Source organism: Cotesia typhae, unplaced genomic scaffold (genome assembly GCF_013202065.1).
Source record: "Cotesia typhae breed Kobodo isofemale line unplaced genomic scaffold, CoteBio_Ctyphae contig_33, whole genome shotgun sequence".
Lineage (NCBI taxonomy): Eukaryota > Metazoa > Arthropoda > Insecta > Hymenoptera > Braconidae > Cotesia > Cotesia typhae.
Window position 1 is genome coordinate 3,651,456 of NW_027423741.1, and position 25,133 is coordinate 3,676,588.

General features: G+C 29.1%; 5 protein-coding genes across 7 annotated transcripts; 2 read left to right on the forward strand and 3 right to left on the reverse strand.

Moving 5' to 3' along the window:
* The first annotated feature begins 76 nt into the window (after positions 1–76).
* On the forward strand, positions 77–3,745 carry LOC141526294 (methylosome protein WDR77). The gene is made up of 5 exons (XM_074241226.1): positions 77–345; positions 426–762; positions 1,200–1,372; positions 1,451–1,637; positions 1,724–3,745. The coding sequence occupies exons 1-5, from the start codon at positions 228–230 to the stop codon at positions 1,917–1,919; spliced, it is 1,011 nt and encodes a 336-aa protein (XP_074097327.1). The 5' UTR covers positions 77–227; the 3' UTR covers positions 1,920–3,745.
* On the reverse strand, positions 3,486–9,800 carry Tudor-sn (staphylococcal nuclease domain-containing protein 1). Of its 3 annotated transcripts, XM_074241223.1 has the most exons (9): positions 9,716–9,798; positions 8,262–8,320; positions 7,861–8,187; positions 7,613–7,740; positions 6,825–6,943; positions 6,618–6,760; positions 4,495–6,536; positions 4,224–4,427; positions 3,486–4,132 (listed from the first exon to the last, which is right to left on the reverse strand). In XM_074241223.1, the coding sequence occupies exons 4-9, from the start codon at positions 7,664–7,666 to the stop codon at positions 4,034–4,036; spliced, it is 2,661 nt and encodes an 886-aa protein (XP_074097324.1). In that variant the 5' UTR covers positions 7,667–7,740; positions 7,861–8,187; positions 8,262–8,320; positions 9,716–9,798; the 3' UTR covers positions 3,486–4,033. The 3 variants fall into 3 exon arrangements, with proteins under 3 accessions (XP_074097324.1, XP_074097323.1, XP_074097322.1); XM_074241222.1 differs by having other exon boundaries at positions 7,613–8,187; positions 8,267–8,320; positions 9,716–9,800; XM_074241221.1 differs by having other exon boundaries at positions 7,613–8,187; positions 8,255–8,320; positions 9,716–9,791.
* An 82-nt stretch (positions 9,801–9,882) lies between these two features.
* Positions 9,883–14,187, reverse strand: Snrnp-u1-70k (small ribonucleoprotein particle U1 subunit 70K). Its single transcript, XM_074241225.1, has 7 exons — positions 13,869–14,187; positions 13,527–13,709; positions 13,386–13,448; positions 13,140–13,221; positions 10,600–10,843; positions 10,168–10,526; positions 9,883–10,085 (listed from the first exon to the last, which is right to left on the reverse strand). The coding sequence occupies exons 1-7, from the start codon at positions 14,010–14,012 to the stop codon at positions 9,928–9,930; spliced, it is 1,233 nt and encodes a 410-aa protein (XP_074097326.1). The 5' UTR covers positions 14,013–14,187; the 3' UTR covers positions 9,883–9,927.
* An 896-nt stretch (positions 14,188–15,083) lies between these two features.
* Positions 15,084–17,200, forward strand: Tmem98 (transmembrane protein 98). Its single transcript, XM_074241230.1, has 4 exons — positions 15,084–15,432; positions 15,514–15,620; positions 16,062–16,194; positions 16,263–17,200. The coding sequence occupies exons 1-4, from the start codon at positions 15,280–15,282 to the stop codon at positions 16,536–16,538; spliced, it is 669 nt and encodes a 222-aa protein (XP_074097331.1). The 5' UTR covers positions 15,084–15,279; the 3' UTR covers positions 16,539–17,200.
* A 141-nt stretch (positions 17,201–17,341) lies between these two features.
* On the reverse strand, positions 17,342–20,610 carry LOC141526292 (ATP-binding cassette sub-family F member 2). Its single transcript, XM_074241224.1, has 5 exons — positions 20,461–20,610; positions 19,888–20,069; positions 18,271–19,454; positions 17,811–18,002; positions 17,342–17,734 (listed from the first exon to the last, which is right to left on the reverse strand). The coding sequence occupies exons 2-5, from the start codon at positions 20,057–20,059 to the stop codon at positions 17,387–17,389; spliced, it is 1,896 nt and encodes a 631-aa protein (XP_074097325.1). The 5' UTR covers positions 20,060–20,069; positions 20,461–20,610; the 3' UTR covers positions 17,342–17,386.
* Between the last annotated feature and the right edge of the window lie 4,523 nt (positions 20,611–25,133).

Sequence of the window (25,133 nt, forward strand, 5' to 3'; positions counted from 1 at the left end):
AAAATTATCTGTTGAGTTAAATTTTTCGAGCAAAGAAGAGCTCCAATTGGTCGAAATTAATAACTAACCATAACACCCGACCAATGGGGATTAATCTTTAGCTGCAAGTAAAGAACAAAGCACGTGTTTGTAGTTTGAAGATTCTGGTGCTGGTGTTCCTGTTAACAGTTGTTAACTAAACTGGTGTAAACAATAAATAATTATTTAGTTATTGATACTTAGCAACAATGAGTACAACGGACTATTTCCCTCATCCGAATACTAATGCGGATATATATAGAAACATGACAGCCGCTGATAGGCCACCTGTTCTGAGTAAACATTTACAGTTTGTGGCAGTCAATGGTAAGAGGTTATATTTTTTTATTAATGTTAACTGAAAAATTAAATGTTGATACTTAAAAATTATTTATTATTTTTGACAGATGACAAAACTATCGTCGGAGCGAGCAGCTTGACAGATCGCTACTGGTCCGGAACTGTGTGGTATTTCAACGGAGCCACGAGCTTGAACAGAAAAGATGCTTACGCGGTCACCAGGACTGAAAGTACTATCTGTGACGCTGCTTTTTTAGATGATAAAAAATTTCTAGTCACCGAAGACAGCGGAGTCCTTCAGGTACTTGAGGTCGTCAAGGCTCCTGAGACTTTGACTCCGGGGATTCAGTGCACTGGCTATGTGTGCCAGCATGATGACAGTATTACTTCGTTGGCTGTCTTTGATAACAAAACTCATTTTGTTACTAGTTCAATGGACTGCTGGTAATTTTTTTTTTTTTTTTTTCTAGACATAGTAAAGGATAATTTTTTATAACATGAGATTAAAGTTAGCTGTCACTTGACAATTTTTTAATTTTCTTTAACAAAAAAATTTGTTCTAAAAAATTATTAAAAAAATGGACTTGTAGAAATTTTAATAAATTAAAAATGCAATTTTTTAAAAATAATTTTTTAGAACAAATTTATTTGTTAAAAAAAAAATTAAAACAATCGTGAATTGTCAGCTAAATTTAATGTCATTAAATAACATCTGCAAAGAGACGATTGATTTAAGAGATTTATAGTTTTAAAATTAGATATTTAAAAAAATAAAAAATGCAATTTTTTAAAAATAATTTTTTTTTAATTTGTTTGTTAAAAAAAAAAAAATAAATAAAAAAATGGTCAAGTTACTGCTAACTAATTTCATTATTTTACAGTATAAAAGTGTGGCAAATATCTGATTTATATGCCGAGTATACGTATTTAAATGCTCATACCAGTACGATAACTTGCGTTGATGTAATGCCGAAGAATGACTGGATATTTGGATCAACTTCACTAGATTGCGAAGCTATTCTCTGGGATTTAAGACAACCCAAACCTTCTTCATGTAATTTTCATACTTATTGATACTTATTTTATAAAAAAATTTTTTTTACTCATTTAATTTTTAATTTTTAATCTTTAGGTTTACATAAAAAAGAAGGAAACGGCTTGACATCACTGGCTTGGGACAAAACAAACGAAAATAATGTAGCAATAGGCTCACAAAGTGGAAGTGTTTCTTTAATTGACATTCGTTCACCAGATACTGTCATCTGTGAGATAACAGCATTTCCTCGACAAGTCCACAGGCTCAGATATCATCCTGAAAAGTATAAATGCAATAATTTCTTTAAAAAAAATATTTTCTTATTTTTAAAATTAATTATCATGTTAAACTTATTTTTTTTTTTTGTAGAAATAATTGGCTTGCTGGCTGCTGTGATGATACGACTGTAAAAGTGCTGGACCCAACCCAACACTTGAGCTTAATTTACCAAGACCTGCGTCACAAAGACTTCGTTCGTGGTCTCGCTTGGCGTAAAGACGAATTATTAACTTGCTCATGGGATGACACAATATTAAATCATGAAATTTTATCACCTGATCAGTAAATTAAAAAAAAAAAAAACTCGCACTCTCGTTGAATTGACATAAATAAATTGTCTGACATTTATTTTCATAGATAATTAATAACAGTTAATAAGTACAAACAAGTACTTGTGTAGGATAAGTTTTAAATAGGGTTATGAAAAAATCCGATTTATTGTTCATTGCTTTTTAAATGAGCGGTGCATTTAACAGCAATTAATTTACTTCAATAGAGCGATTTCACGTTATCGTTCAAATAGTTTATATTAATATTAAATTTTTTATTAACAATAATCTTCATCCATCCGATAATCATTATCTTAAGGAATATTTAATGAGTATTAATTAATGAATTTATTACTTATTAAATCAGTTACCAAAAGCTATTCACAACTCATAGTAGGTTTTTTTTTATATATTTGTGTTACTTATATTCCTTTTTATACTTTTGATATAAACATTGTTTACAATTAATTTATAAAAATCCCATTCCATTAAATTAATTTAATCGAATTTGTTAATTATAAAAAATTATTGTATTTTGAAAATACATAGGATTAATAAACAAAGGAATATTTAATTATCTAATAAGTCTAATGGTCTTATTTTTTTTTTTTTTTTGTAGATTTGTTTATACTCTAATTTTAAAAAATTCTTTATTCAATTAAATTTAATTGTTAAGAAAAAATTAGGGTGAATAAATAAATAATATAAATTGTTTAATATTTATTTTTTTCAACAGTTTTGTGATTTTTGTTTTAACATGGGTATAGTAAAATTTTAATCCTGGCAGATTTTTTTTAACACACAGATTTATTATTAAAAAAAAAAAAAAATTGATATTAAAACTAGTTTGAAATAAAAGAAAAATAATTATACCTAAGAAATTATGAACTACTTTTACTTCAATATCATGATTACATAAATGTTTTAAGAATTTCTTAAGCTATAAACATTGATAAGAATTTATTAGATTTGTAAATAAAAAAATTTTTTTTTCACAATAATCACTATTTCATTTTAGTGATCTCCAATTTTTATTATTTTCTTATATTTATATTTTAATTTATTTATTTATAAACCCCACTTGCCACTTTTATCTATCACTATTTTAAGTTGAATGAACACGATTTTAAATAATAATTAATGCATTATAGTTTGTTATTGTGATGCAATAACGTAAAAAAGATGATCAAAAGATAAACGATCTTTAAAAATTAATTAATAAACAATTTAAATTGATTAGTTATTATAATCTATTGTACATTTTTTTTTTTTTTTTTTTTTTTTTTTCATGAATGAATCAGTGTCACTTTGAGCACATATTTAATATATATTTTTTTACAATTATGTTAAAACTCTATCCAGCGCGTTTATTTAATTTTCATTAAAAACGAACAAATTTAATAAAAAATATATTTTCTTATTAAAGTTGATGCATAATCAAATAAAAATCTGGATGCAAATGACCCCCGGATGAGTGTCAATTCTCCAGTGCACAAAATTAATTTTTATCAAATAAAATTCCATTATAAATAATTTAATAAATTGAAAATTAAAAAAAGAAATCAAATAAATTTAAAAAAAGATAATTAAAAAGATTTTTATTTTAAAAACACGCGGAATGCATTATTATAGTATTCAATAGTTATTAAACAATAGAACAGTCTTATTTAGGGAGGTAAATTGAAAAAATAGGAGGGACGTTGGGGGGTCATATGCGTCAACAATTTTTTCTTGTTACCATGGTTAATTAATTATGTACAATTTATAATTCATATTTTACTTTTTTCTTCTTCTATATCATAATTTATAAATTTTATCTTGTTATCATTCGGCTGTGTAATTATGTTAAATCACAATCGGCAAAATACGCGTACCAATAATTGCCATTTACTTCTTATTAAAATATATAAAAAGTTAATTATTAATAATGTGATTATTATGTCGTCTTTTTTTTTTATCCCCAGTATTATGCTTCTTTTACAACCAATCTCTTCATCTATCCTTCGCCCATTATGCATAACCGTTTTTTTTTTTTTTTTTTTTTTATTTTATTTTTATCTTAATTATCATCCGTATTATTATTATTGTTTAATTCCGTATGATAAATTTTTAAACACACACGGAATTTTAATTACTTCCACGCGTTTTCATTGTCATCAGTCGTGATGTCACCATACTGCCAGATATTGCGATGAGCTTTCTTGGCCTCTGATTGTGCATCCAAGTATTCCTAAAACAATAAAACATTTATTAATAAAATCAGCTCATAAATCTTTGATTAAACATGCAATTCAAATTAAATAAAAAAAAAAAATACTAACAGGCTTGACATAAACTCTTTTTTCTCTGTTGACAAGCAGATATCCATCTTTAACAAGAGCTTTAACAATATCTTCATTAGTTACAGTATCAACTAAAGTTGCTGCTAATACACCTGAAGATGATTTGTAAACCACCGACAATAACAATGTTTTATTTTCAATATCTTCTTGGAATGCTGTGATAGCAGCTTTTTGATCGTCAACCTAAAACCAGACAATTTTTATTAAAATAAAATAAATGTAATTATCTTTAAAAAAAAAAAATACTAACATCTTTAGGAAGAGCAACATAAGCTGCGACGAATTCATGAGCGTATGGTTTTTCACCAGAAAATTCAGCAGGCAGAGGCGCGACTTGTGTTACATTAACAACTTCACGGTTGCCATAATCAACATAGAGTACGCTGACATTGGTACCAGCAACCTTTTCAACTTTAGCGCGGTACCACTCTCCGTCTCCAGAGAACTTAGCAGCGACGAGTTCTCCGCGTTTGGGGCTGAAAGCCCCAGGAAGAGGAGGATTTTCTTCCAACTCTTGGCGTAGCCGCGTCAATAGACCCTCAACTTGGTTCTTCTGGTCTACATATTGGGCGAAGAAGTGGAGATCCTCAGTGACCTCAGACACGACAACTTCACGAGTCTCAACTTTGCGTTCAACGACTTCTTTTTCCTCCTTAACCTCCTCTTCTTCTGGCTCTACATCAGGCCTGTCCCAGATGTTGAGTTTCTTGGCTTTGGCTCGTTCCTCAGCTGCTTTGAGCGACTTGATGTACTCGCCATGCTCGTTGAAACTGGACACCTCAGCCAAACCTTCTTCAACAAGAGCGACAGACATGTTGACACCGTCGACAAACAACCACCCGATGAACCCACTACCCTTGGACTCCATATTGTCAACCTGAATTTCAACATCCTTCTGGAAGCACTGCTCCTTCATGAAGTTGAAGGCTTCCTCGGCGTACTTTTCTCCTTCAATGGTACCACCGCCGGGCTTTGGGCGCGATCTGCGTGGCGCTTTAACTCCAGCCAGCAAGAGCGTTATCAAACAATGCTCTTTAGGCAAGAAAAGCTTCAAACGCGATCCACTTGTTACAAACTCAACGACGGCTTTAGTTCCCCGTGTTCTTTTCAACGAAGATAAGTGACACTTGGCTTTATTAGCGTCGTTCGATAAATCTATTATTCTCTGAGGAGCCGTGTCTTTCTTAGCATGCAAACCATTCTGGGACTTTTCAGCCTTGTTCTCGGCGGCCAGAAGTTCGTTGTAGTGGAGTGGGCGTTGATCATCGTTTTGCTTGTACCTGACAACAGTTGCGAATCCCTTGGACACCATTGCTTCCGCGATGTTGACTTTTCCGACCATAACGGTGCAGCAAATTTTCTCCGGGTACTGATCTTTAGCCGGCTGCGTGTAATCTTCAATAACTTTGACTTGCTTGCGAATGAGTTTCTTTCTCAAAAATTCACGACCGTCATACATGAATGGAATATCGTAAAGAGGTCTAAAGTCCTTGGAGCGCGGAGCATTTTTGTCCTCCCCGGCTTTTTTTTCCCTCTGTGGGGGACGAATGCTGCTCAAAAATATTTTCTTGGTCTCGCCGTTCTGGGTCCTAACGAGCATTGAATCCGCGCTGGTGATTTCTACTACCACGGCGTTGTACTCCTTCTGAGGAGCTGATGGTTGCCAGTTCTGCCACAAGTGAAGCTTGCGTTCCTTGGCGGCTTTCTCAGCCATGTAGAGCTTGTCAACTCCAGACTTGGTGAAGTTCATGGTCCAGTCAACGCACTTGGCGAATCCTTCACGGAGCAAATGCTCGGCAATGTTGCCAGCTGGATGTAAAATAGTACCGACGAAGTTGTTGTTGTTGGTCGCCTCGAGGATCACTTCAACGTCTCGCTGCAGGATACGTGTCTCGACAAAGTACTGAGCTTGTCTGGCGAATGGCTCTTCACCCTCTGTCTTTATCTGAGGGCACCGGATTCCTGATAGCATCAGAGTTATGTGGTAGAAGTCGGGCAAAAGGAACACTTTTACAGTTGAACCGTCGCGTACGTGCTCGACAATTGCTTTGACCGGTTTGCCATTGTATTTATCCACAAGTGTACGCGGAGTTTCAATGCTCCATTTTACGTCACGGATGTGCTCGGAGCTCGGGCTTCCAGACCACTTTCCTTTTCCAGCAGAACGAGCTGCGTCTTCCAATTCTTGTAGGCGCAATTGAGCTGGACTTGGGTTACGTACATTATCACGTTTTACTGTGGCTAACCCTTCAGAAACTAGCAATTCAGCAACGTTTTCTCCGGTGTTCTCATCTAGATTATAATTAATAAAATAAAGTTAATTAAAATTTCAGTAAATTAAAAAAAAATAAAATTTATTATAATAATAATAACCTTTTCCTAACCAAACGAAACCGTAAACTTTAGTTGTGCTGACAGATTTTTCTTCAGCAAAGACAACTTCCTGAGCGATTAATTTTTTACGTAAAAATTCTCTAGCTTCCCAAGCCCATGGCTCATCTCTGATATCTTCTCCACTGCAATTAAAAAATTACAATTAATATATTTTTGACATTTATCTAAATGATTAAAAAAAAATACTTGTTGACTCCTCGACGTCCCAATTTCGGAGCAATGATGTTGGAAAGAGCGATAGTTCTCTCTGGTGGTGGGCCTCCGCGGGGATGTCCTCGTATCGTAATCGTGTCTCCGGAAACAACCTGAATAAATAAATAAATAAGCAGATTGTTGACACTTTGCAATAAAAAAAATATACTGAGTATTTACTCAGTCAGCATTTATTTGTTAAATGCATCACAAGTTCAACATACTCCAAGAGGCATCTACATATATATATATATATATATATATATATATATATATATATATATATATATATATATATATATATATATATATATATATATATATATATATATGTACATACAATGCCTCAATTGAGCACGTGGCAGTCGAAAGTATGATTTTATATCATAAAAATTTTATTTCGATTACAAAATCAATTTTTTAATACAAATATTTAAAATAGCTTGTCAATTGTGTGTGATTATATTTATTTTTTATTCCAAAAATTTTTTGTGACAAATATGACCTAGAAATTAAAAAAAAAAATATTTTAGAGAAAATTTGAGATGAGTGTAATTAAAATGTTGAATTTTATTTAAAAAATAAGTGAATAAATAAATAGAGAAGAAATGAATGTTGGAAAAAAGTGATAGATAAAACCATATGTCCGGATAGATGTGATCCATCTGGTGAAAATGAGTGAATATTGTAAAAAAAAAGTAATAAATAAATGAATAGTAATTAAAATAAAAAAAGACAGCATGCGGTAATAGTAATAACAGGTTAAATAGCTAAATAATTACCAATTTAACGATGCCGTGTTTGGTATCGTTGCTAGTAGTGCTGTTGCTACTCATGATTGATAATATATATGTTATGTATTATTATTAAAAAATAATTGAAGGATGAATTAAAATGTTAATACAGTACACTGTTGAGGTAAAAATAGATGATATGATTATCAAAATAATAGTGATAATAATAACACTAATTATAATAATAATACAAGAATATTATTAATATAAATTTTAATTAAGGAATACGTGAATACTATTTATTCAAGAATAATTTGGCATGTTGAAATAAAACAACACACTCCAGACTCTTGTATAGAACTGGATGATTTTGTCCGTTCCTCAGTGGCTAGAGGGTATCTCGAGAGGCGAGCGGTGAAGGTAAGTATACTGCACTCTATAGCTTAGTTCGTTTCCTATTCACTCGTACGCACTCGTTGTATCGTTTACCGTCACCACCATCACCACGTAGTACAAAAGGTGAACACGAGCGCAATCTATACATATGCTTTCTCCAAACTAAAGCTTGGGCCACGATGCTGATGTGGCAACACGCGACACTTGCCGGTCGAACCTCGTGCCATCTATAATTTATATATTTTTGTTATTTACTATCTTCTAGGACCTAGCTCTATTCCTAATTTCTGATACCTGATACCTCACTTATCATTTCTGCTGGTCCAATAACTCGATTATCTTCTTTTAGTTGTTCTGCTCCTAATGAGGTTTCAATCATATTAAAGTTAGCAGCAACTGACCCATTTTTTATTTTTTTTTTAATAATTAAATTTGTTCCAAAAAATTATTTCAAAAAAATTGGATTTTTAATTTTATAAAATTTTTTTTGCAATAATTTTTTTTTTTTTTTTTTTTTAATTCTAAAATATCTGCTAAATTAATTTTCTTTGACATTAAATTTAGCAGTTACTTGATGATCATTTTTTCATTTTTTTTTAACAAACAAAATTTTTTTTTTTAAATTACATTTTATGAAATTAAATTTAGCAGTCACTTTACGATTTTTTAATTTTCTTTAACAAAAAAATTTATTTAAAAAAAAAAAAAAAAAAAATGCATTTTTAATTTATTAAAATTTTTTTTTGCCATAATTGATTTGATAAAAAAATTCTCAGAATTATTAAATAACTGCTAAATTAATTTTCATTTATATTTAAAATTTTTTTTTTAATTTCTACACGTCAATTATTTTTATAACTTTTTTTTTGCCATAATTTATTTGTTAAAAAAATTATTAAAATTTAATAAATTAATTTTATGAGATTTGATCAGTCGATTTTACATCTTTACATTTAATTTATTATTATAATTTATGATACTTGTCATCAATAATTACATAGTCAAAAAAATTATATGATACGATTTTTGATTTTTTTTTAATCAACAAAAATTATAAGTAAAAAAATTTTAGTGATATTGTTTACAGGAATACGGTTAAAATAAATAGAACAATTTAGTAATGAATCTGTGATAAATGATTTAATTGATTAAATTATTTATTAAATAAAATATAATTATAAATTTGAACTGTTATGTTTGTTCATTAAATGTTAATAAACTAAACAAATCTTGTATAAATACAAGAAATTTTTAAATCCGATAAAAATTTATATATAAATATTTTGAGGATGTATTTTATTTGTTTATCAGCATTCACTTTTAATTAACTTGTATTTCCAAATATAAATTTATAGTCACTGAAACTATTGAAAAATATTACTGAATTATTTAAAAAAAATCATTTTCGATTCAAAATAAATATTATTTCATCTTATGCACTGTTTATTACATTTAGTGTATAAATATACTGATATCTGCATATATGAATATACATGCAGATCACTTTTTAATTCATTTATCATCATTATCATCATAGTTATTATTATGGAATTTCTTCAAAATTATTAACTTGTTTATATACAGATTAAAGGAATAATTAAAAAATTTACTAAACAGTTAAATTTTTACCTTTTTTTCAAACAACAAAAGAAAAAATTTTTTTTTCTTCCAATTAGCATCTTAAATAGTTAATTTATTAGTATAATAATGATTTAAAAAAAGTAAATGTAGTTTCATTGAAAACATTTGAATTACCTTAGTTAACTTATCGTTGTATACACATAGTCAGAAATAACGAAAATTGATTATCGGTCACTCTCTGTAATTTCTATGGCGAGGATGTGAGAAAAATTAGGATTAAAATTAAAAAAAAAAAAAAAAATAAAAATAAAAAAAAAGGTGAACAAAAAGAACAAGATTAATTTTACAGAAATGTCATAACTAATTAATTAATCATTAGCTATAAATTAATGATATTCTGGTACGGAATCATAATTATATGGAGGTTGATCACTACGATTCTCTGGAATTCTATACTTCTCTTCAACTTCATTGTCGTCTTCATACTTTACTTGAGCAAAGTAAGGAGTCGTAGATGAATAAGTATTATTATACTCCGGATAATCTGTAATTAAATGAATAAAAAAATAAATAAATTAATTATGATAATAAAAATTAAAATAATAATTATTTAAAAAAATATTTACCGTCAATAGGTTCTTCTTTAACACGAATTTCTTTAGTGTCTTCATCAGGAACGCGTTCCCGGTCCTTACGATCTCGACGTTCGCGATCACGCTTATCTCTCTTACGTTCACGATCACGATCGCGATTGCTGCGATCATTGCTTCGCGATCGTCTGCGCTTGCGATCTCTGTCACGGTCTGAACGATCTCTATCACGCTCACGTCGATCGCGAGACCGCTCTTCCCTTTGTATTTCCTCAACCTCTGGCTCGACAGCGCGGTCATGACTACGTCTACGTTTACGGTCGCGAGATCTACTACGCGATCTTCGTTTACGTTCACGCGATCTTCTACGTTCTCTGTCCATACGGTCACGATCACTGAAACAGATAAAATATAATAAATTAATATTTAAATAATTCTTGTTTTAAATTAAATAAATAAATAAATTACCGATCACGGTCAAATCCACGACCAGATGTTTCTCGCTCTCGTTCCAATCGGTATCGCTCACGTTCTCTTTCGTTATCCTCCCTACCAGAATGTTTGATATTGATATCAGGGCCTCCTCTACGTGTACCACCAAGACCACCACCAAGTCTACGTGGTAGCCATCCTTTAACCGTTCTTGCACGTTCAACATCCACCAACACTCTGCGGCCATCTATTTTCTTACCATCCGCATGTTTATACGCAGCTAAAATTATTCAATTAACAAATAAATAAATTTGCTTACAGCAAGTACCACCTAATCATAAATTTATAAATTTAAAAATTTATATAAATCATCAGATTGTAATTTATAAATTTATATATTTATTTAGAATTTTAAAAACAACAATATTAATATAATTTATTAATCAGTGGAACGAGGTTCACGTTCTTTATTATTCGCGCCAATGACTTACTACACTGGGCGTATTAATTATAAATAATAAAAAAAAAAATTATCGCGGTGTGTATTGATGATACTGTAAATGTACATCTTTTGAAAAATTACCATTAAATGAAGAAACCTAACAGATAATATTATTTTATTGATTTATTTATTTATTTATTTATTTATTTATTTATTACGACACGGTATTACGCTGGTTGGCTGTCATCTTACCCAATGACTGCACTTTTTATTAAAAATCATTTATTTTACACAAACACTCAGCTGTCAGTTACATATTATTTATCGTTATATTTATTTTTTAATAATATGAGATATTTAATAATTTTTTTAATTAAACTTTAAATCCTCTGAAGATTTTTTGTTTGATTAATAATTATTAAATAATTTTTTTTTTTGATAAGTAATCGGTAATCGAAGGCTGAGAAATAAGTGCAGGTATATTGAATTATTTTGTGAATAATTATATCAGAGATACAAAATATACCTACCGCGACTACTTACGTACGGAAGTTAACACAAAGCTTATGCTTAGAGGAACTTTTTAATCATGAAATGCAACAACTTGTAAGTAACTCGCGATCAGAGGATAGAGTAGACCATCGCGTACTATTTCATTGGTAAGTTGCCCCAAAGACTTCTTCATATGTTCAATCTCCATACATCATAGTTCATAGTATTTATAGATTTATTACCTGGTGCGCTTTTTTTTACTCATACTTTATTTACATTTAATTATACTTGTTTACTTACGACTTACTAAACCACCGTGCGCATTTTTTTTTTTTTTTAATTTTTTAAATGATTTTAATTCTATTTATTTAATATATTAAATCAATTTCTAAATTTAAGTCGATACTTTAACTAGTTTGTGATAAATAATATTTAAAGAATAATTATTAATTTTAAATAAATAAATAATGATTCTAAAAATTAATCATTTGCTCATTGATTCATTCGCAACATTCACACTTTGTTAATTTTATAAAATTATGTACGTCAAACCGATTTTATTTTATTAAATTGCGATAAATTAGTATTCTAAATCGAAATTGATGTAAAAGGACTTATACTGTTTAATAATTTCATTTAATTAGCTCGATTAGTTACTAGATAATATAATTACTTTGAAAACAAGTAAAGCGAGTGCACGTTAATCTGGGTTAATAAGAGCGACTTTTTTTTTTTAAACAGTCGATTAATCTACTCACCTATTGTTTGAGTATCGAGTGAATTAATGGAAGAATTTTATTAGTCAATAGATTGAGTGATTGTCGTCTTGATCGTGTGTTAATTATTTAATGGAGTCTAATAGTGTTTTTATATTTTTAAACTCTGCGGACATTTTTAAAATAATTAAAAAAATTAAAATAATAACTTCCGTGAATTTAAAACGATAATCAATGACAAACAAACTTGGATAAAAAAAAATATTTAAGTAATAAAAGTTTCCATAGCCGGATTCCCTGAACCTCTTGATTTGTCACGAAGCCCAATCAATTTCAAAATAGAATGCTAACATATTTATTTAAAAACCGCGTAATGCGTCAAAAAAAAATAGATTAATAAAAATAAGTCCGTATTGTTTAGTCTCATTCAAACCGCAAGATAAAAAAAATAGATCTCATGATAAACCAGGGTGATTATTAAATAGACTCTAGCAACGTCGTTGTATGTTGGATCTTACCACACATACAAACCTATAATTTATCAGGCAGGTTCAGGGATTTTGCATGGAATAGTGAACGGCACTAGTTGCCGGCAGCGGCCGCCACGCTGTACCAAGAACAAGATAAAAACTCTGTATTAATCAAAAACAGCCAATAATGTCTTTGTAGTTGTTTTTTTTTTTTTTTTTAATTCGTCAATTTACTATTTAAGAAATGGTTTTCAGATAGATGTTTAATGCCTGCATTAGACTTATTTATCGCGCAATCCCCCGATTTTCACTTCAGTTATTTTTTTAAAAATAATAAACCCGCCCACCCTCGTTATCTAGCTCAGTGACGCTAAGACCGAGTTCCAATTAGGATCTATTAAACATTATCCAATTTATTTATTTGGAACTCATTATTCATTTGGATTGTTTACTTACAGTGCATGTCCCTTTCGTGTTCATACTCGATGAATGCGTATCCTCTTGGTTTTCCATTGACTGTGTTGTGGATAACAACAATCTAAATAAATAATTTAAAGAGTTAATTAGTTGGTTCAATTTTTAATAAAATATTAACAGTTAATACTCCAAAAAGTTTACAATAATTATTTTAATAAAAATAATAATTATTTTTTTTTTTTTTTTGGAGTATTTTACCTGACAAATATTAATTATAATTCATACCTTCTTAACTGGCCCGTAAACTTCAAATTCTCTTCTGAGTTTGGATTCAGAAGTATCATAGTTCTTAAATAAAAATCAATTAGTTATTTTAATAAATGAAGAAATTAAATTTATATCAATTAATAAAAAAATAATTCATACAATTCTTGCAACAAATAAAGTTTTAAAAGGATCAGCAGTAACATTAGGAATAGCTGCTGGATCCCAGACCGCTATTTCTTGCTCAAGTTTATAAGCAACTTGTTCAGCACGTTCACGTCTCCGACGTTCTAGACGTTCTTCCCGTGTCTCAACTCTAAGCGGTGGTGGTGTATCTTTCGGGTCCTGTAAACAAATAAATTGTTTTAAAAATTTTATTTTGTTTGTCTGCCATTTTCTAATTAACCTTAATAAGGTATAATTGCGCGTGAGTGTAAAATGGAGTAGTAAAGGTTAGCAAACAAACAATGAGTCACAATAACAAATGACGAGTTACAAACTTACCTCAAAGTATTTGAGAAAAGATCCGACGCCGAGGTAGCCTCCATTCTTTTTTTCATGAGGAAGTTTGCTAACTGGTGGTAAATATGGTATTGGATCACGCGGAGCAAATAGTGCTAATAAATTTGGTGGTAAAAATTGTGTCATTTTTTCTAGCTATAACCAACTTATTACTTCAAACAATAAAACACATTTTAATAAACTAATTACAATTTAAATAATAAGATTCTTTTTCAGGTAAATACTTTGTAGAAATTAAAATAAAAACTTATGTAGAAACAGCAGCCAAGCCCCGTTGGTCGTGTGCCTTCGTCGTTTTGGCTTGTCTTTTTCTTCGTCAATTTTGCTAGACGGACTTGCGCAGTAGTTTGAGTTTTGCTGCCACCTGGTGGAAAATTATGTCATTAATCAATCACACTGAAGTTAACCGAGAACTGTCAATTTTTTAATTTTTTTAACAAATCAATTACATGAAATTAAAGTTAGAAGTCATTAGAAAATTTTTAAATTTTATTCAACAAAAAAATTAGTTCCAAAAAATTTTTAATTTTAAAAAATTTTTAAATGTCAATTTTTTTGCCATAATTTATTTGTTAAAAAAATTATTAAATGTCCGCTAAATTTATTTTCATATCAATTACAATAAAAAAAATGCTTCTCAATATTTTCACTTGTAATTTTTAATACTTTTTACATGTGGAATTTTTTAATTAAATTTTTTTTATAATAATTGCATTATTATAAAATTTTTAAGTAATTTTTAATGTCAGACAACTTCAGTGTCATTAATCTTCGTAGTAATTTATCATATATTAATGTAAAATTTTTTTTAAATATAAATTTAAAATTAATGGAATAAATAAATAAAAAAAAAAAAAAAATCAATCCTAAAAACTGAAATTTTTAAAAATTTTCTTTAACGAAAAAAATTAAGTTTAGTATTTTCAATCACATCACATATATGTTATCTTTCATCTAGTTATCTGTAAAATTTAAAATAGTAAACATACAAATTTATTTAAAAAGGTAGAGTAAAAAAATAATCATACTTGAAAATATCTAAACTTAAAAATTCTCTAATCGTATTAATTTCCTTTAATGAATCCACCTCAAAATAATCATCTATGATTTATTTTTTTATTAAAATAAAAATTATCTAGATAGTTGTATATACCTATACTTATACTTATATGTATGATAACATATTATTTATGAATGAGTTACAGGTCCGTAACAGTCAGTACCTCCCACAAGAATGGCGTATAAACAAATTGCTTCAAAGTGTTTGTCACAGAATAATTCTATGAAAATGATATAAATCTGCAATTAAATAACTCCTGAAAAATAAATTACCAGTTAATTAAGTAGTGACAACTAATATGACAGTGTAAATATTGACAATCGAATATTGACAATGAGTTCTCCGATGTCAGTAAGTAGTGCTAGTTCTTCGACGGCACTAGGTATGGAAACGGTGGTAGCTGTTGCACTAGGTGCATTAGCAGCAGTATTTCTTGGAGCTTTATTTGTTTTACTTGTTATATGTCGCCGTCAACGTTGTTATTATGTAAGTAACTATTTAATTTATTGATCCTTAGAAAAGTTAATTGACAATCAGAGTGATTGACGTTGATTGGTAAAATTGCAGAAACAGAAAGACGCAGACTTGAACTCAGACTTGTTGGAGGTCGACAACGGATGTACTTTGGGTCTTGATGCCTGGGAAGGAGAAGAATGGCTCGCTGGTGCTGAAAGGTATCATTTGTAATCATAATTATTATTATAGATATTAATCATAATTTTTATTAATGTCTATGTTATTAAGAGAATAAGCAAAATTTTGTGGCCGGTTTTTATAGTTAAATTAGATAATTAATTTATGATGATAAATATTTAGGCTCTATTTTTAGATACATAATTAAAAAATGACCTTGTATCTTGTGAACTATTGACATTTTTAAAGATATAAGCTCATTCCAATGTTACACTCATCAAGACCTTTCATTTAAGTACCCACATCATTTTTTCATATATTTATATATATATCATATATATGTATATATGAAAAATATATCAAAAACGCATGTGGGTACTCAAATGAAAGCTCTGGATTAGTATAACATCGGGATGAGCTTATATCTTTAAAAATGTAAATAATTAAGACGTTGCTAGTAATTATTAATTTATTACTTACAGGTGGGTTGATGATGCTACTGGTCTAGCTCCACCTTGTATTGCTGTTTTACGGTCATGTCATTCACTTGCTGCGAGTCTTACAGCTATTGCTGGTACTGTTAATAGCAATACTGTGCCTCTAGAAATTGTCGATGTTAGTAAACAATTATTAATTTATCTCTATACATATTTTTATCAATTACTGTTAATTTGATGTTAAAGGTTGCTAGAAGAATACCACCCCGAGTTGACGATGTTGTTCGCAGTTTGTATCCCCCATTAGACGCCAGACTCCTCGAAGCACGCGTCGCAGCTTTGGTACTTGCAGTCACTCATCTTGCTCTTGTTACCAAACACGGTGTACCTAAAAATCAAGCCAGAAAATTAGCATTCATTGATCAAGCTTTACAAGATATGGATACTCATCTTCTGGTTTTGAGAAATGCTGCTCTAGCTCAAGAAAATACTAGTTTCATTCCAGTGTCTACACCCGTTTAATTATATAAATATATATATATATATATATATATATATATATATATATATATATATATATATATATATATATATATATATATATATATTTTAATATTGATATATTTTATATTTTACATTAACACAGTATTCAAAGTTATATATTTTTTTATTCGTTGGTTAACGAATCGATTAAAAAAATTGATACAGAACAAAATATTACAGTGATTCACAAATTGTATATATACATATATTTATGTTTTTTAAATATTTAACAGATTTTCTAAGATTTTTATAGACTAAGGTATTAAAATAAAATCGTCTTCCATTTAAAAATGTTGATAATAAATAAAAATACAATATTTGAATCCCTCCAGCGTTATTTTATTTTAATTTACATCAATTAAAAATTTAAAGTCATTAAATATTAATTTTTTATCGCTCCAATTACAATAACTTATTTTGTTTCCCGTGACAAGCATTAATTTTATTAAAATTTAATTTTATTGAGCTAATTTATTTTTATTTATTAATAATTTAATTAACAAACATGTTGGGTGGTTTTAATTGATTGAATTTATCGTTTAAATAAATTATCTAAGTCAATTGACACAATTATTAACACTACATAGTAGCGTATACGGTGACAATGACGAGATTTAATACTTAAATTGTCATTATTAATATTATTTTACTCTCTATACCGAAAGTGTGTAGTAAAGTACAATAATATTTATTATTATTATTATTATAAGTAATTGTAATTAATATCTGAATGATAATACGATGGAATAGAGTAATTAAATCGAATTTAACAGAGAGGAGAATCAGATCAAAATTATTTATCTTGAACTTATAAACAGTATGTTTTATTATTTTCCACGATTCAATAATTCTTTAGCTCGCGTTTGATTATCCTTCAGTACTTTATTCTTAAGATGCTCCTTGTAATGCAAAATGCCACCTTGCCATTTAGTCACTGCTCCATTTTCACACACCCAAATTTCTTCGGCAACCTGATTAATAAGTCTGAAGTCGTGAGAAACTAAAACCATTCCACCATCAAAATCACTGATAGCTTCTGCGAGCGCATCAATTGTTTCCATGTCCAAGTGATTTGTAGGTTCATCGAGCAATAATAAATGCGGTACTTGCCATGCTAACCAAGCAAATACAACACGACAACGTTGACCATCGGACAATTGTCTAATCGGGCATACCTGTAAAAAAAATGTAAATTAATTTTTCAAACAATGTTCGTAAATTTAATTCTGAGAATTTATTTAATTAATTTACCTGTTGGCGACCAGTCAAACCATAACGACCAATTATTTTACGCATTTCTTCACGTTCTTTAACTTCTGGAAATGATTTAAGCATATAATCCAGCGGTGACATGTCTAAATCTAATAACTCATGCAAATGCTGATGGTATCTAGCGATACGTAAATGGCTATTTTTTCTAATCATTCCAGTGGTTGGTACCAGCTGTAAAACATAAAAAAAAAAAAAATGATTGAAGCTGTATAATTAAATTACTATCAATGTCAATATAATAAAAATAAAAGATAATTATGCAGAAGTGAGGTTCCACCTATTTTTTAATATTTTTTTTTTTTAATTATTTTTTTTCACGCCGATTTATATAAAAATTATAAAAAGTATGAAAATGGAATATTTTGGTGATTTTTTTTTCATCTAAAATAGATGGAGTCTTACTTCTGCAGAATTACCAAATAAAATGAAAATAACTTACATCTCCATAAAGTAGTTTGAGTAATGTACTCTTACCAGCACCATTAGGACCAACAAGTGCCAGCCTTGTATCAAGATCAATACCAAATTCTAAGTTTTTATAAATCCACGGTGAGTCATCATTGTACCGGAAACTGACATTCTGTACCATGATAACAGGCGGTGGTATACCACCGCAAGATGGGAAATAAAAGTTCAATACTTTATCAGTGCTAACTTTTTCAGTGAGACCTTGGGCGACCATCTTAGCCAAAGTTTTTTCCTTAGATTGAGCTTGTCGAGCAAGTTTAGCGGATCCGTGACCAAAACGCGCGATATAATTCTTCATATGAGCTATTTGGTCTTGCTCCCACTGATATTGCTTAGATTGGTTCTCCAATAATTCTGCGCGGGTTTTAATAAATGCTTCATAATTACCCGTGTAGTATTTGAGAAGTTTCTTATTAAGATGAATAATATTCGTACAAACACCATTAAGAAAATCTTGTGAGTGTGATATTATAACAAGAATACGTTTGTAAGTCTTCAATTCCTCTTCGAGCCACACACAGGCGTCCAAATCCAAGTGATTGGTCGGTTCATCGAGTAGCAGCAGATGCGGCTTTACATAGAGAGCACGAGCCAGTGCGATTCGCATACGCCAACCTCCAGAGAAGTCTCTGGTAGCAGTGTTCTGCATTTTGGTAGTGAAACCAAGACCATGGAGCAAATGAGCAGCTCGCGCTTCAGCAGTGTCGGCAGACATGTCATCAAGACGCTCATAAACGTCCATCAGCTGTTCCTGGGCGTCATCTTCTGGACAGTCAACCAGTTCCTCAGCTAATTTCTCCAAGCGCACTCGCTCCTCGTCTACTTCCATCACACACTGCAGAGCTGTTTTGCTACTCGCCGGCATTTCACGAGACAAATGAAATATGTCAATCGACTCAGGAATCGGCACTTCACGATTACCGATCACTGACAGCAGTGTCGACTTTCCGGATCCATTTTGGCCCAACAAACCGTATCGCCTTCCGCAGTTCAATTCAAGATTTGTATCTTGCAGAAGCTCGCATCCGTGAAATGTTATTGAAAAATTAGATACTTTTATATCACGACTTCGTGGATGCGACGCTAAACTTCCAGTACAGGCTCGAGCTTCAGCATTCAGACGTGCGTCTGATTCTAATTTTAAGCATAACGCCTCTGAAATTATTTTTTTAATTAATTATTGTTATAATTATTTTATACAAAATTATCATGATATTAAAGTTAGCAGTTGCTTGACCAATTTTTAAGTTTTTTTAACAAATAGATTTGTTCCAAAAAATTGTTTTTAAAATTGCATTTTTTATTTTTAAAAATTTCTACATATTAATTTTTTTTTGCCATAATTTATTTGTTAAAATATTTCATAAAAATGTGAAGAATTTTTTAAACTTGTCAGTGTCAGGAAATTTAAAATTACTAAAAAGTGAGTATCGATAATGAACCATGAAACTTAAAAATAATTAGAGTAGTATTATCAATCAATTTATATTAATTGTCATGATAAGCTTCATGATTCATCACCGCAATACTTGAAACAAGAATGACTGATATAAAAACCCTAAAAAAAAAAAAAAAAATAATAATTTACCTTCGGCGCTCAGTACTCCATTAGTTTCGTTCTCGTCATTTGCTGATGCATTAATCTGCTCCTTTCCATCCTCCTTAGTAGGATTGGTTGACGCTGGTTTTTTACCAGTTTGTCTAGCTTTAGCTGCCTCCTTTTTTTTGGCTTGCTGCTTCTTTTTCGCGTCTGATGGCATCTTGGTCTACCTAAATCATAAAAACGTAATTAGTTAATATAACCTGTATTGAAGCATGAATTGTTAATTGTAAATTATAATTATTTAGGAAATAATTTATTACGTAAGAAAAAGCACACAACTGGGAAATAGGATGTTCTAAAATATTCTGGGATAAATGCTTAGCTAAAATAGATTATCCAAGTACTTATACTTGGGATAGTAACAAAGAAAGCACGTTGCTCGATATCAGCCAAATGAAACGGTAAAAAATTATCGTGACCTCCAACAGAGATTACAGCGTTTTTTAATTGGTAAATAATTTTTAATAATTGAAAAAAAATTTTTCCATGATGGGGGACAGGATATTGATGATTTACGGGCTTGACTTGTTAATTATTTTATTAATAATGATTTATTACCTGTACTAGTTGTGCGCCAAAATGAGGGATCCTAAAAGTAACGATGTACCCAACTCGGAGAATATTAAACTTCACGTGGATTTATGGATATGGATGATAAAGGAGAGAATGAAACCGTCAAATTGATATCAAAGTTCGTGGTGATTTTTGCAGATGGCAGCACTGGAAAATAAGCGGGATTTTTTAAATTTCATTTTCAAAATTAATTCAAAACAATTGTAAATATTTACTAAAATTATTAATTTTATTTTTCAATTTATTTTATTAAAATATTTTTTATTCGCATGGTTAAATTTTTAATTAAAATATTTAGAGTAAGCTTTTTAATTGAAAAACTTTTTTAGATTGTTTGTTGTTAAATTTTTAATTTCACAGTTACGTAGCAATTTTTTAACCTAATTTGAAATTACTATCAAATTAGTTAAATAAATTTCGCACGTGATAAGATCCATCTACTTCAATTTCCAACGCAGTGATTAATTTGTCAGTAATTGATTGCACTCGAAAATACTCATGACCATGACTCTCCAAAGTATGGAATTGCAAGAAACAATTATTAATATTGTAATATATTTTATTTTAAAAAAAATGGTTTCAATAAAATCTGCTAATTAAGTCCAACCAATAATTGAAGTGCTTCATTTAATTTTCGTTAATTACTTTTCAATTAATCTACTGAGGTCTTATTATTTTGGTCTTATTAATTAGTACGGCGACGAACATTTTAATTAATTTATGTAACGGGTTGTTGAGTGAAGTGGGTTTCATTTTTTAAATAACTGAGGACGTAGAGAAAAATTGAGATAATAAATTATTCCAGCGGACTTTAAATAGGTACGATTTATTACTTTTAATTTAATTTGGAGGAAATAGTTTATTGTCGTGATGAAAAACTTTATGGAAATTGTTTTATTGAAAAAAAGATATTTTTTAATAGACACATATTTCATGGAATTATTTATATTTTTAGGAACATTTCGTGAGAAATTTAAATTTATTCATTTTTTTTAATTCTTAGATATCCAAAAAAAAAATTCTATTAAAAATATCTCAAATCTGATAAATTAATCTTATTTTTAAAAATTTATTTTTAGCTTGAAAAAATTTTTTAAAAATAAATTTTGGATTTTTATCTTCAAAAAATTGAATTTTAAAGAGTTCATTTAAGTTTAAGTAAATTTTACTGGCTTCAATAATTTTTTATCTTGATTCAAGACAATGAAGCTCTTCAAATTAATTTTTTTTGTTTAAGAATTATTCTCAAGAATCAAGCAAATTTTTTTTGTTTTTTATTTGAGTGTAGAATTCATTAAGAATTCTATTTTTTATCATATTCATATAAAAAATTTGTCTATTTACGTCAGATGTGTCCGGAATGACATTTTATTTTTCTATATCTTCAATTCTAATGCATATTTTATAATACTTATCAATTAATTTAATTGTCCACATGCCAACAAGTCATAGAATGTAATAGTTATGCACTGGTAAATGTATTCAAAAACATGCGGACACACGAAAATATACTCTCTATCATATCAGTCACCGATGTACAAATATGGTAACCATGGTTGCGTATAAACGACTGTGAATTTAGACCTCATTCATATTCGTCATTCATTCATATACGAAAACGGCTTTAAGTTAATTAATATACTGACTTGCGCTCAAAAACATTTCTACGCGCCGCTCTTTGTAATATTAAATTATTATTTTAATAAATATGATGTTATACTTGCACATGGGCTGCTTTTTGTTTTTATTTTTCTCCGTTTCTCTTAACGGAGTCTATGTTTAATTCATTTATTCCAGAATATTCAAATTTTTTCATAACAATCTGTATTATTCATTAATGAAAATTACTGTATTAATTTAATATAAAGTAGATCATTTTTTATATAAATTTACAATACATTTATCAACAATTTACTTTAAAATTAATGTTTTTAAGTTTAATTTCATTTTTATTTAACCGTGAGTTGGATTATTTGCTAGATAAAACTTTAATCTTATTGTAACATAAAGATTTGATCTTTTTTGTGACTTTTCAGAAAAAAAAATGTGTCGAACATTTCATAGTTTAATTTTGAATTAAAATTTAATAATAAAAACAAGAAAAGTGCCTTTTTTGTATGTTAGAGATGAGAATTAGATTTGAAAAAATTTTTTTCCGAATTTCTACTTGAAGATTTAAAAATCCGCCAAAAAAATTAACAAAATAATAAAAAAAATAATTTAAAATGTCAATTATTTTATTTTTTTTATGCCTAAAAATAAGTGGAACTCCATTTCGGCATAATTATCGACTCCTGAGTGTCTGTCAAACGATTGTTATAAATTTTGACAAAATTTCAAAATAAAATGTTTCTTGCTGCTCTATCAAGAGACACTCAAACTGAAAGCTTTCAAATCTTTCGTAAATGCTATTTGACATTTAAAAGCTTAGTAAAAAATGTCAATATTTACCAACCCATAAAAATTTTCACCATAAAACGCCCTTAAATTGATTGTCAGAAAATGAACTAACCGTTCAGATGTTAAAAACCAAAAAAAAAAAAAAAAATAAATAAACAAAAAAATAGGACATGCGCAAAAGTTTGAGTAAGACTACTAGTAAGCATCTTGGTACACTTTTACCCAGTTGACATTAGTTGTTGGCTCAGTTCTTTGACATTCAGATCGCACCGTCCGTTGCCGACTTTATCCGTGGATAACTGCGTTGAGTGGCGGGTGGTGAGTGGTGAATGGTGAGTGCAGTATCAGGATTCGCGCGGCTTTGCCTACTCGCGACTTTTTGCCTCAGTAGCGTTTTACGCGTCGTACGTGCAAGTGTGTTACGTTCTCTCTGTACAATTATTTTTTCTTATCTAAACCGCTTACTTTTTACATTATTATTACTATATTTACTTTTTTTTTTTTTTAATTATTTATTGCTCTGAACTGCAGACATCCCATGTGGAAACTTAGCAAATATTTTTCACTGGAGATTTTCCACTAATAATTTTTATTAAACTTAATCTTCTTGTTATTATTTCTACTCTTTTTGTCAAGCTTGAATCAGAAAAAATATCTTATTATTTGATATTTTTATTAAAAAATTCTTCTAGTGTATCAAACTGAACAACAAGTCTCAAAGGACACTATTCATGTTGAATCCTATTGTTGGTAGGATACAAAGTACAATAAAATTGTGATAAATGAAGAAAATATTCATAAAATATCGTGCAATATTAAATTTACTATTAACTAATTTGTAAGGGCCAATTGCATTTAATTTTGTAGGAAAATTAAACATTCCATTTGATTTTATGAAATTTATTATTATTATTATTATTTTTTTTTTTAATTTTGGGTCAGGAGAAATTTTTTATTGTGATGGAATTTTTACACTCCAACTCTATTAACAATTATGAGATAAATAAAAAGTAAAATTTAATGTTTTTGCAATTTAAATAGAGACTTTAGTACGACTACATTTCGCTCAGGATTCTCGCAAATAAACGTTGGAAAAAGTGAACCTAAGAAATTTCTTTAACTTGAATTTTTTTTACTACTTATCTTCCGACTAGTTTATTGTCATTCTTGCCGAGTTGAAATATTTTATTTTTTATCACTTAGATATTCTGAGGACTTGTATATTTTTTTTTATTTTTACCAGTGCTTGTTTCTTTTATACATTTATTTGACTGCAAGTAGTGAAGCATTGAGGCAAATTAGTCGCTTGTATTAGGATTCGATATAAACTCATAGCTAATAATACATGAGATGACAAACGCACAAAGGATCTGTGCTTTATTGTGATAAAATTTAATCAAAATAAATATATACTAAAAAAAAAAACAGTTTAAAAAATAGGTCAGTTTTTGACGTTCAATAAACGAACGCGATTTTGAATTAATTAAATAGCTTGGAAAGTTTGTCTTTAGGAAAAAAAAAATATAAAATGTTTCTCTGTTATAAACATACAAATTCCATTATAAAAGAGCATTTGACACTTCAATAATTACCCTCAATAATTCGTTAATGCATTGAGCAATCTGCTTAAAAAACGCTGATAAGATTATCTTTTAAATTTATTTAAACAATCCGTTAAAAGTTCAGTTAAAATATTATTCCGTTTGATTTTTCTTTTTTTTTTTTATTTGAAATATTAAAAAATTATTTTTTGAGAAAAAAATAAATTGACTTCTAGTAAAAATTTTATTTGTTTGTTTATTAATTAACAATTATTTTTTATAAAACATTATTAAGTAAGCCTTGAAATATTCCATAGAAATGACCGTACTTATTAGTATTTATTTAATGACAAACAACAAGTTTTTGCAAGTATTTTATAAGGTTAATTACTAAAAAAAAGTTAGTAAGATATTTAATAAAAAATAATTGATGTCTATTTACAAGCGAATAAAAATTTAAAGAGCGTAGTGTGATTTATACCGAAGTCATAAAGTAAAAGGTACATATGTGTCTAATAAAGTGGTGACACATGTCTTATTAACGATCGTAGATCAAGTTCACAAATAACATCCTTATGTAGAGGTTACCCTCATTGGAAGTTAGTTTTAGAGATTATTCTGTATTAGCGAAAAAGATAAATTGTCGAAATTGATCCTGAGCTTAACCACTAGTCTTCTTCTACGGAGAATTTATCCAGCCCGCATGAGAAATTTAAT